Consider the following 13,069-nt stretch of genomic DNA (forward strand, 5'->3'; position numbering starts at 1 on the left):
TCCTTTAGTTTTGTTTTTCTAATGTATATGTATTTGTACACTCCATACGTCAAGAAGATACTAAATTATGTAGTGTCAGATACAATATAAGCTTGAAAGTGAATGGCTTTTCGGGTAGAAACAGGAAATACCGGTCTTAAAAGGAATAGATCTTCCTGTTGAAATTTCTAATTATTTTCTCAGTTTTTCACTTGCATTCATGTTTTTGATATTGCTTCTCTATTATTTCGATTGTATTACCCAAATATCATTTATCCTTTATCTTTTACCAGTTTTCCTTAAGTCGTAATTTTAAGTCTATTTTTCGCCATTCTCTGTTTGGTTTGCCCATTTGTCTCTATTTCGTCAACCCCAACCATTCACAAAAAAGTCGGTCAGAAATCAAACTCTCAACTTTCTGAACTCTAGTTGAGCACGCTACCGTGTGCATACAAAGGCGAATTACAAGCTGATGAAAGTGCAACTGATTAAATTATTTTTTCTTTGCGTTTCCAAGTTTACGCTGATCAATAAATACTGTATCTGTGCGATAATTTACAATTAGGTTATCTAATAAAACAAAAAATCGTATTTTCGCACAAACACAAATTACATGATGACCTGTTTATTCTAGATAAGTTTGCAAACAGCTACAATGATATGATAATCAGTTAAGATACTGGGAAATGTTATATCCTGTTGACTGATAGATTAATCTCACCTCATTACTGGCTGTCACTACTACAAAATGAGTAGTATATAGATATGTTTGCTATCGTGTCCAGGAGAATGTTCTATGCTGTTCCAATTGCCGTTGCATTGTGAACAGCAGTATTTGATATGTAATCGATATTGCACCTCTATCTGCACTTTCCGGTAATAGGGTGTGTGAGTCATTGAATAGTATATGCCTTACGAGGTGAAAAGATACGTCCTTGTGAAAGAAGAGTAAGAATGCAAACTTGATATCTATGTTTCTTGTTGGCTTTGCTTATTCGTTTACGCATATACCACTCTTTCTTTAAATGTCTAATATATTGAGCTAACTAGTGTATAAAAAATTGGTATTTCCTGGACTGAAGCTATCAGTAAATATCATTCGAAAGAAGGAAGACATTTCGGCTATGCGGATTCATAAATAGACACCCACGTCCGTCCAGAATGGGAGCAATACAAATCCAATAATTCATGCAAAGAGAATGCCATGCTCTCTGCATTTAAACTATTCCTTGCCTATTGTAAGGGAAAATGTGTACCCGTAACTTACTAGCACCCTTACAGTCTAATTATAGTTGACACTACCACTCTTTATCCCAATTAATACACTGTATATCATCACTATCAGATTTAATATCAATCGAATCTCGTCTTGAAAGGCGTGATTTATGAGCACCAAACGAAAAATAATATTTTTTTTTAGTTTTGCAGTATAGGAACATTGAAATTGCGGACATTGCTTTTTTTTTTTTTTTATTTTTGGTAAATTGTTTCAAGTCTTATATAGAACCGACTTATTTCTGAAAATACAAACCTACGAAAGAAGCATATTGTATGATGAATATAAAAATAAGAAGATATAATTGTCAATGAGACAACTCTCCACAAGAGACCAAATGACACCGACATTTACTACTAAAGGTCACTGTACGGCCTTCAACAATGACAAAGCCCATACCATACCATGTAATTTTAACTGTTTATGTGCAATGCAGTTCCAATTTATTATTTAAAATCATTACAACATGCCTTTATAGGTAAAACAATTGGAAATTGGAAAGAAATTCGTAATTTTAAAATGCTTTTCAGATTTATAATAAGTTATCCTGTTGAAAAGCCTTGAAGGCGCAATAAAATGTAAAACAAAATTTACAGTTTTGTTTTAAATTATATGAAATTAATTTAAATCTATTTAAATTGCATATTTTTGTATCTAAAAAGGAATGATGCAACATTTATATTTAATGGAATACAATCAACAACAAAATTAAGGAATGTTTGTGACATATATTATTTAATATGCAGTGAATACACGTACAAATTAAAGCGCCGTAAACATGCAGTATTTTCTTTCAAATAGCATTTTCTGGTAACAACATTTAACTGGAGGATGATTTATAATAAATCGAAATACTGCCCAGTTAACATTGTTTTAAAAGAGCATGTGGTGGCTTAAATTATTTTCTTTATGATTCCCCAAATAAATTTATATAGGGACAACCCGATGTATTTTGGTTTTTAAATCATCAAAGTTTGACTGATGTACACAAAATGTATGAAATAAAGATATAAACTGTGATTTCGCAGTGTAAATGTTATGAAAGGAACTAGGACGATCTTGAAAATATTCCAAATTATAAATAGTTCACATAAAGTTCAAGTCATATTTCTAGTTTTAATAACATATTCAAGAATAAAAAAGAATTTGTTTTTCTAGTTAAATTTACTCATTTAAAGATATCCAAAATAAAATACGAATTATTTCAATAAATATTAAGTGAAGGAATAATAAGTTTAATTTCTAAGGAACAAATGATTAACTAAAGTACATTATCAGGAGCTGAAAAAAACAATAAAGTATATTATCTATATCACGGAAAATGAAATGTTTGCCAAGAAGTACGTAGCATTTCGATTTATCATCAAATCCAAGGTTAGAACCATATTCATAAACACACAATTTAGCTTCAGCCTCATAAATATTCATTAATTTACTGGGTCACAGAAAAATGTTTATAATGACCAATCAAAATGCAGAGCTACGACTGATTGATGTATCACTGAATAAATAAAATACTAATTATAAATTAACAAATCTTCGATAACTTTTATTATAAAGATAGAAAGTTCAAAATATTTTCGAAAATTAATTTTATTTAATTTAAGTAATAATTATCCTGATGCTCTTTAAATACTATTAAATACATTCTGTAAATTCTGAAGCAGTAGTAATTTTGGCAACAATTCAATTGTTCAAAAAAGAAAACTGGTTTTGGCTGGGGTGCGAGAACGCCAGGTATCAATAGTCACTACATAAACAATGTTTAGTCATTTGGCCAACGTTCTTGCATTAACCAGGAAACTGAGTTTCTTTTGTTTATTCTATTTAAAAGGTAAGCTAGATTTATTTATTTAATATTTAGGTACAAAGATTTAATATCTTTAATATATCAAATGTAAATTTATAAGGAAGAAGTTGTTTTCTTTATATAATTTGGTTTATATTATTAATAAATTTTAATATTAATATAATTGTCAGATATCTATTCTATTCGAGTAGTTTATTATATTCAGATAAAACTTTGTAGTAAATGTATTTCATTAGGTTATTTGTTTATTCGATAATAAATCGGATGAACGTAGTTAAATTAAAAGCAGGTGCTATACATGCTATAAGCGTATTACATTGATGCACCTAAACATCATAGTTAATTGGCTCACCATTTATCAGTTATTGTTTGTAATATCTACAGCAGAAATACATATATTGTTAAGTTCCGTCACAGCATAACACTCTCATGACGTAAACAAAATATGTCTTTTTGATAAGTTGTACACTCTACCTATTTATACTTATACTGACTTTTACTGAAACAAATGCCGGCCGACTTCATATAAATCTTATGTAATGACAGCAGAAAGCCGTGTAAGTAATTTTTCAAGCATTATATTTAAAAAACTCTATTCTTTACGTAAAGGAATATACTACGCTATCTAGCAGGAAAGACTGAAAGCTAATGAAAACCGACTAATTAAGAATGTTCGCTAATCTGTTTCAAAATAAAAAGCGTTTTAAGAAAGTGGTATAATCTGATTGAATATAAATAACGGGACTCAAAAAACGAAAAAAATCCCCCAAAAACTGCAAGATCAATGTCTTTATTTTTGAGATATCAGCTATCGAAAATTTGGCGGGAAATGATTCTCTCTTGATTTTTCACACATTTAACATTGACACCTTTCTTTTTATACAAACTAAACTGAAAAAATAATAAGATTTAAAAAAGGCTTCTCAAACTATATGTTATAAAATTGTGATAAGACAGTTAGGTCTTAGTTGGCAAAACTGTTTCATGGCACCACATGGACTATACGAGAGGATTTTTGAATATCTGATAAAAAGTCAAAAACAAGATAAGCAAACATCCTTAAACATGTGTATTACTTTGCGAAGATACATTATTGAATTTCAGGAAAATTTAAAGGTAACGGTATGAAGAGACCTAAACAATATCTAAATCCTTTCCATGTTGAAACAAATTGTCCTTGATATTGATCAGCATATTTACTAGTTACTTCTAAGTTCGGATATATGTTTGAGTTATATCTCAAATCTCGTGTTGTATGATTAGTGACATGTATCGATCAACATTGACAATGTGGACACTGTATATATGCAGAACAAAAGGTTGTTTAAAATGTTGGCTGAGTAGACTGGATCAAGTGACAGTCAGGTGTGTTTACAACTTTTGCAAGCTTTAAAAGTAAATGCACATCAAAGTCCATGAATTGTTTGCTTTTCTGAATCAGAACATGCAATTGTATTTAGTTGTTTATGTCCTACCTGTCATTAAAACTATGTCGTGCATAGGTTTTCTAAAATAAGAGTTTTTTTGGTGGTGTAAATACGGTCAAATTGGTCAATTCTTTATGATGAAATTTAAAACATGTTTAGAATAAACCGAAATGTTCTCGAGATTTTATAGTAATGGTTACTGCATAAACGATAAGAAGTTCCAGTGACGAAAAGTCTAGTGGTAAGCATTATATAGTATCATCATCAGTTATGAAATTCATTTTGCATAAGATGCATTGCTCTTGAACTTTTCAAAGACCTCATCGGTATTCTCAAGGTAGCTTGCTCAACCCGGATGTGGGATATCGTAGGTTCGGCTGTTCAAGGTAGCACTCCACAGTTAGGAAACAAAATTAAAATTAACCCAAAAATTTTTAATTATCTTATATTCCTTGCATTCCAATACATTAAGTCAACTGTTAGTGTAAAACTTGTGCATGTGTATGTAATAGATTTGATTTTCAACAGTTAAAATAGTGAAATACTATTCCTTTGTTGTGTATCCATATGTTTATTTACCATTAACAATTGCAAAAAGGGGCATGGAAATGTCACATAATCCACTAAAATTTGATACAAACTAAAATTTCAATCCCATTGAGTGATACTTTTTCTGAAACTATTGACATTAATCTATCAAATGATTAAATAAAACTCTAATGTCTTTCTCCTGATATTTTTCGTAAAATTTAATCACAAAGTTCGTACGACAAAAGGTGGAAAACACATTACAATAATTTCTGGACCAATGTTCGGATTGGACATGATAATACAGACTGTCATACAGAAAACGGACCATAATACATACTGTGGATTTATTCATTTTCGTGGGTACCAATTTTCGTGGATTAAAATAAATTTATATGTTCGTAAATATTTAATTTCGTGGTTTTGCCCAAGTCTGCAGACAAGCCTATAGGAAATTTGTTATTCGTAGAACATTTCATTTCGAGGTTCACCTGTACCAATGAAATCCATGCAAATTGATATCCCAAGAATAATAATGAATCCACAGTATATTACACAATCTTAATATTCATAAAAACCCACTTTGAAATCTATATTTATCTTCGTCAATCCAAAAATGAATTTTATTGCACACTAACTTTTATATTTGAATCATACGACGGGCTAAAATGCGAAACTACACACCTAACTGCGGATTTCTACCCAAACCAAAGTTTTAAAAGGATAGTTGCTCCCTCTGCGGAAGCAATACGGCAGTAGCAATAATGAGTAAGAGCAAATGCTGACGGGCTCGGAGTCAGTATAATGTTTCGGGTAGGTTGACATGTTTTTGCGGCATTTATAATATGAGAACGAACTAGCAAGTTAAAAATCTTACAAAGTGTTTCGATCTTGTACAAAGCAGGCTCTATATTCACATTTCATTAACCTGTTATATTCATGTAATTCGCCATTGGGCAGCCATATATCCATCAACGTTTCAAATTTTCTTGTTTCCTTTTTCCTATCACTGACAAAACATATGGTCGAAATATGCATGTGTTCTACTAAAAAAAAACAGGTCATTGTATTGTATTGAAATCATCCAAGTAATTAGTGGGAAATGTACATTTTAGACAAAACTTAATTTGTTAAGAATTGTCTCTTTCCATGTTTTGCACGGATTTTACTTGAAATATTATGATTTATTTTAAAATATTTGAAAAAAATATATCCATATGATGTCATTTGTGAAATTTGTAAGTCAATATATATGTTTTATAAGTTCAGTTTCCTAATTAATCTGATGTAACATTTACGTCATTGTTTCGAATACCGAGAAATCGCTTATAAAAATTTCACAACAAATGCTACAGATTATAACGAGAGTTATATACAATTTTGATAGCTTTTTAAATATGTCCAAAAGTTGTTTCTTTAAAGTCATACTTACTTCTTACTTTAAAACAAATTATTCACATCATAAGCAATTTACAAAAATATACAGAAAAGTGATCGCATAATTACATTATATATCAATTTTCATGTTAATATGTCAAATTATACTGGTTGGTAGCGACAACCAATAAGTTAATATAAATTATACAAGGTTAATATATTGCACAGATGTTTTGATATACCATGATATATATTCTTTACATTGATATAGGAAAAACGAACTTGCAATGAAGGCTATGGAAAAAACAATATCACTTATTTTACAAATAATTGTATTGTCGACTGTTCATGTAAATAGTAAACCTTGTTCGCAGTCCAATTCGGAATGTAAGCAAGTAAGAATGCCACTGATTTCCAACGACCTAAAAGCACCGCTTGTAGCTGAATTTGATATAACTTCAGTGAACCAACAGTTGGAAAGTTACATCAACGATGATATTAAATCAACATTTTCTGAGGAGATTCAAGACATGGTAAAAAATGAGAAAGACGAGACAAAGACATCCATGTTACAAGATTATTCGTTAAAACTGAACACGACAAAAAAAGAATACGACAAGCGATTTTCAAATATAATTCAAAATCTTAAGGCCAAGCAAAGGGAGATAAAGCTTGAAGTATCTGAAGTTTACAAAAACTTAAGTGAAAGTAAATCTACCTTTAATACTGAATTAACAGATTTGTTAAGTGGGTTTGAACACAGACAAGAAAGTTTGAAATTAGCAATGTTATCAGAATATCTATCGAAGCTGCAGCAATCACAAGACTCTAACAACCAAAAATTTCACGATCTTGCGAGTGACCTAAAATCTCAATTTGCTAATTTGTCACAAGAACTTAAAGAGGAATTCATGAAAAGTACTACTAATTTGCAAATCCAAAGGCAGGAATTAGAAGAATGGAAAACAAATTTGATGGAAACATTAAATGGTAAGATGTTCCTTTAGGTATTTGTTGTTTTCGTGTCTTTTATTGTAGCGGACATTATGAAATAAATCAGATCTAGCTAAACAGTAATAGTGTGAATATTAAATGAAGGTACATGATTTCCGTTAAGATAAGAAAAGCCTTTTATAAGAACATAAAATAAAAATCAGTACAGGAAAACAGTAAACACTATGATAACGATATAAAAGGAAAAACAATCACCGAAACCGCAAACCGATTAACTAATTGAAAATTGTTTCTTAGTTATCATTATTATTTATTGCTTTATGTTTCGCTTCATTTTTTAGTGTTAAATTTCATATCAGTGACATGAAAAATAATATTGGAAGTGCACATATGGTGAATAAATTAAAAAAGGAAAGTCCCCAATCAAATGGCAAAATCAAATAAACAAACACATCAAACGAATGGATAACAACTGTCATATTCCTGACTTGGTACAGGCATTTTCTTATGTAGAAAATTGCAAATGCAATTTCGTTGACGTGCCGTTTATCCTATTACCTGTAGACTCTAACAAATAGTTTTTAGCAAATTATTAATGATTTCAAAAGCGTTCTATATCAAATTTTGAAAATTCAAAAACTAAACATTTGGAAATATTTGAAATTGGGTTTTTTCTTTGATAATTACATGCTTTACTAATTAGAAATGTCAAGATTGTCGTAAAAATAATGATATGGAAAACAAACTTATGCCAAGAAATTATCTTAACAACATTAATTTTCAGATACACTTGCACCAATTGAGTACAAGTACAAGGACTGCAGCTATATGAGAGGCGATAAAAACAAACGAAGTGGAGTATATACCATATATCCGGATGAGATAAATGGGATCAAGGCTTACTGTGATATGTCTACTGACGGCGGAGGATGGACCGTATGTTTTATTGTTATTTAGTATGCATATATTTAGATATATCATGTTTCATTGACAACAAAACGCTTGTCTTGTGTATCAAATTCTAACCTCCACTGATTCGATGCACAACAGGTGAAAGTTTTGTACCCGTACAGTGTATAAGCAATCAAATACTTGGTACGTTTTTGATACATTTTGTAGCATGACATTTCATTGACATGTCGTTACACTTGAAAAACAGATTTCTACTCACTGGCTTAGGTGACCTTATGCAATATCACCGAAACGTTTTCGAATTTTGGTGTATACACCTCTACGAGTTCGTATATAATGTGGCTTTCAAGTTTTTATTATTCGAGCTTACCTATTTAATCGGGTTAAAAGAGGGGCGAAAGATATCAGAGGCACATTCAAACTCATATGTCGAAAATAAACAGAAAATGCCATGGCTAGAAAAGAAAAAAACAAATGGACAACAATAGTACACAAAACATAGAAAACTTAAGATTGAGCAACACGAAACCCAAGACGTTTTTTACACGAAACGCGCGTCTGGCGTATCACATGAAAGTCCCTTTTTTTTCGGTGATTTTTTTTCGGAGTGTTAAGCACCTGCTATTTACATTATACGTGTTATATGAATTCAAAATACTGAGTTGTCTGAAATAATTGCATGAAATAAAAAAACATATTTAAAAACAGTTAAAATCTAATAAAAAATTGACACTATCATTTTTAGATTTTAGTTGGAATGCAAAATCTAAGAAGTTAAAAAGCATTGACATCGAAAATCTCCAAACAAGTTGGCCACTTAAGGCAGTCTAAATAGGAATATTTTACAACATATAACATGTATTACAAACAAATAAAAATGTCAAAATATTAAATGCAGAAAAAAAAATAGATTTCTCATTACTTGTTCTAATGAATATTCGTTGTTCAAAAATCCCTTATGTTTAATTTTTGAAAATATGAATACTTTCAGTGACTGGTGTTCAAATCAACGATTCTTCATAGTATAAACCATTATATATTTAGTAAGCAATACACAATGTTGTATTATTGAACTTGAATTAAACTTTCCGTTGCTTCAGTTTGTGTAATTCATCAATTGCGGAATTACGGTTGACAATTTAACTCGATTTGTTTTTTTCTTTCTTTAATGCATTTTCAGATAACAAATCATATTGAGAAAAAAAAAACGAATAAAAAAATCAATCTTTTAAAACCATACTTTCTTAAAAACAATCTAACTGAAGTAAATCTTCATTTTGTAGGAATTTTGATTTATCGTCAAGTGGTTTTTGATGCTAACGTGAACTGTACACAACATACAAGCAATGAGCAAATTTGTATGTTTACTTTATGTAATAAAAACAAATTGAAAATGTTCATTTTGAGTAATATAGAATTCATTAATGTTGTGAACATTTAATGGAAACATAATAGTAATTTTGTTTTCATCGTTCATTTTCTTAGAAATGGATACTTTATTTCGTATACTTGATTGTAGGTATTTCAAAGAAGAATAGACAGAAAGACGAGCTTTGACAGAAACTGGATAGATTATAAGGAAGGCTTTGGTGATCCACAGAAGGAATTGTGGCTTGGTAAATTTAATCAGTTCAATAATGACAAAAATGAATCAATGTCAAATTTGGAATTGATTCTGTCATATTTAAAGATTGCTTTCAATTGTTTTTTTTCAATTTTCGTGGATCATTGAAATTGAAGATTTTTTGTTTATGTTGACTGTCATTTATGCTATAGTTATCTTATATGGGTTATTTCTGTGTATAAATATCTAATAACATTGTTGGATTTTTTAACATTTTAGAAAAAGTGTTTTTAAAGGATTAATTGGTTTATCAGGATAGTATCTAGTTTTACAAAAAAAAATTAATGGCGAGAAATACTACTATTATATTTACCCTTTTTAGGTAACAAATATTTAAACATTCTTACAAGTAAAGATAAATACGAACTGAGAGTTGACCTTACTGATAAAAACAACAAGAAAACATATGCTCTATTCAAAACTTTTATTGTTGGAGACGAGAATTCAAAGTACAAACTCACCATTGGAGATTACAGTGGAACCGCCGGTAAGCTCTCAAGAATCAATGGAAAAATGTATTAACAATATTGAAAAGACAGTTTATACATTATTGTGCAGCACATAACATCGTTGATTTTTCATTTCTTACTATCTAGTGAGGAGTATTATTATCGGTGCAGATTTATACTAAATTTGTTTGATAAAAAGTGACCTCATTATTTGTAAGCTTAAAATACAAAGGTACAGCTTCCAACATGAATTGAACAGTATTTTAGTTCTTTGAGAATCTGGCCGAAATATGCACTGAAGTATCACCACTGTCATTCACCGAGTTCACAATGTAATGCAATTCTGAAATAATAAAGGATAATAATTAAAAAACACCACTTTTTATAATATATCAACTGAACAAATTGTTCTTGATCATCTGAAACGCATTGTTTTTGGTTTTAACATATAACTAATCTGAACATGTTTAACGCCGCCACATTTTCGTGCCGACCGAAGTCAAGAATATCTAACCTGTGTTAGTCTTTTGTGTTCTTCAGTATGTTTATTCTATATGAGGTATTCCCCATTATTTACCCTAATACGTTGTATTTCATTGGAATACAAACAATTTGCTAAACTTGTACCACATTTACATTTAAAGGTTTCTGTAAGCAAGGCCAGTCTCAACAGAAATTCCGAAAGTCTCTTTCGGAGAAAGAGTTTCAGTCATAATTTAAGCGCTAACTATGCGTACTGAAAACGGAACTAATTCGTCTGCGGTACCAAAGTTACCCGTTTGACAAGGCGAAAGAACCAAGTCAAGATTATATCTACCGTATGAAAAAAAACTAACATTTACGGTACCAATAGTAGTTCATCAGATACCGAATTAGACAATTAATGTCTCTTCATAGGTGCTGGAGGCCAAAATAATAAAAAATCCAAAATAAAATACAGACGCTGAAGATCTTATTAAACCAAACAGGACATAAATTGGAGTAAGACCAGGTTATTGTATCGGAGCTATGCATAAGGGAAATAATTCTATAATTCAAAATGATTTCTTAAATTTAATAACTGAAAAAAATGAAACAAAAATACAATATTAAAATGGACCATGCTGATAACTTTATATTTCATCATTTGCACAAATGACACATTGCCAAACGAAACTTTAAACAATTTCCTAAGATACAACGTAACTACAATATTTACCAGTAATACATAGATGTTTGTTTTAGTCACCAATTAGACATTTAAGCTTAGTACTGTGTTGAAGTTTTGTTATTTGTTGACGCGGTTGTCTTCTAGTTACAATAATTGTGGTAAGTATATTTCTTTTGCTTTTCTTTCAGGTAATTATATGGCTCACAACAACGGTAGAGCGTTTAGTACAAAGGATAACGATAACAGTCATAAATGTGCTGTCGGTCATGGCGCATGGTGGCATGGTGCATGTAGTAATTCATGGCTCAACGGCATGGACTCTAAACACTATTATTGGCATGGATATAAATATAATAAAACTAAGATGATGATTAGAAAAATATTGTAAAAGTTCAGAAAAAACGATGATGAAAAAAACGGAATATGCTTACTCTATTTTGTTTGTTTTCTTGAAATCTGATTAGAAATATAAAAAAATACAACAAATGTAATCAAGTGCTTTAACTCTAACAAATGTGTATTGGTGAGAGACTGTTAGTCGGCTTCTAGATGTGTTTTAACAATATAGATATAAGAAGATGTTGTATGAGTGCCAAGGAGACAACTCTCCATCCAAGTCACAATTTGTAAAACGTAAACCATTATATGTCAAAGCATGGCATTCAACACGTAGCAAGCTACAAAGGGTCTCAAAACGACTAGTGTAAAACAATTCAAACAGGAGAACCAAAGGTCTAAATTATAAAAAACGAGAAACGAGAAACATTTATGAACCATATCATCAAACGACAACCACTGAACAACAGGTTCCTGACTTAGGACAGGTGCAAACATGTTTACAATTTGGTTTCTGACTCATTAATGTGAACCTTACGTATGATATTTGTTAAACAAACAAAATTTGAAATCTATCATTGCTATCGGAGATTTGTTAATAACCAAACTTTCTCATTACAATGTGAACCAAAAATATACAATTCTGAACTTTACGACGGATTAAATAATAGACCATTGTGACGTCAAAATTATACCTTTTAAAGTAAGAACGGCTGGCCACCTTAGCACCAGGTGTGGTTTTTTTTTATAACTTTGAGCAGAATTACGGAACTATCGCTTTAACAATTCATAGCTTTCAAATATTTGGCATTGAGCGTTCCTAATGACGGTAAATCCTAATGAAGGTGAAGGAAAAGCGCTTCGGACGCATGAAATTTATAACGTGTTGTTTTCATTTTTTACAGCACTGGGTCGATACCTCCGCTGGTAGACTATCAGTCCCCGAGGGTATTATCATTTGGGTAGTCAGTACTTCGGTACTGACATGGTTTATAACAAACGTTTTTAAAATTGTCCATTTCTAAATTTGAAATTATTTGGGACTAAGTTATCGACTCCCTCAGGCAAATTTGCACATGGATTTTGGCTCTTTTAAATTTTAGGTTCATTTTGGTCGTATAGCTTTTCAACTGTTTCGGTTTTTATACATCCTTGGCTTTCATATATTTGTCATAACGAATACCAAAAGTTACAGTGATAAAGAATAAAATTAAAATATTCGGACAAATACCCATCTCGTCTAATAC

General features: G+C 30.6%; 1 protein-coding gene across 2 annotated transcripts; it reads left to right on the forward strand.

Moving 5' to 3' along the window:
• Nucleotides 1-2,979: 2,979 nt before the first annotated feature.
• LOC127726649 (fibrinogen-like protein 1) lies at nucleotides 2,980-11,977 on the forward strand. 2 transcript variants are annotated; one of them, XM_052234089.1, is made up of 6 exons: nucleotides 2,980-3,089; nucleotides 6,669-7,387; nucleotides 8,136-8,287; nucleotides 9,783-9,879; nucleotides 10,210-10,374; nucleotides 11,675-11,977. In XM_052234089.1, exons 2-6 carry the CDS (start codon nucleotides 6,685-6,687, stop codon nucleotides 11,872-11,874), a joined length of 1,317 nt encoding a protein of 438 aa, XP_052090049.1. In that variant the 5' UTR covers nucleotides 2,980-3,089; nucleotides 6,669-6,684; the 3' UTR covers nucleotides 11,875-11,977. The 2 variants fall into 2 exon arrangements, with proteins under 2 accessions (XP_052090049.1, XP_052090050.1); XM_052234090.1 differs by lacking the exon at nucleotides 10,210-10,374 and having other exon boundaries at nucleotides 3,005-3,089.
• The last annotated feature ends 1,092 nt before the right edge of the window (nucleotides 11,978-13,069 follow it).

This window comes from Mytilus californianus, unplaced genomic scaffold (assembly GCF_021869535.1).
Source record: "Mytilus californianus isolate M0D057914Y unplaced genomic scaffold, xbMytCali1.0.p SCAF_18, whole genome shotgun sequence".
Classification (NCBI taxonomy): Eukaryota; Metazoa; Mollusca; class Bivalvia; order Mytilida; family Mytilidae; genus Mytilus; species Mytilus californianus.

Coding starts and splice junctions, on each gene's coding strand:
- LOC127726649 (XM_052234089.1), top strand. CDS start 6,685: ATGAAGGCTATGGAAAAAACAATATCACTTATTTTACAAATAATTGTA. Junction 8,288..9,782: donor CTGACGGCGGAGGATGGACC/GTATGTTTTATT, acceptor ACTTGATTGTAG/GTATTTCAAAGAAGAATAGA. Junction 9,880..10,209: donor ACAGAAGGAATTGTGGCTTG/GTAAATTTAATC, acceptor TACCCTTTTTAG/GTAACAAATATTTAAACATT.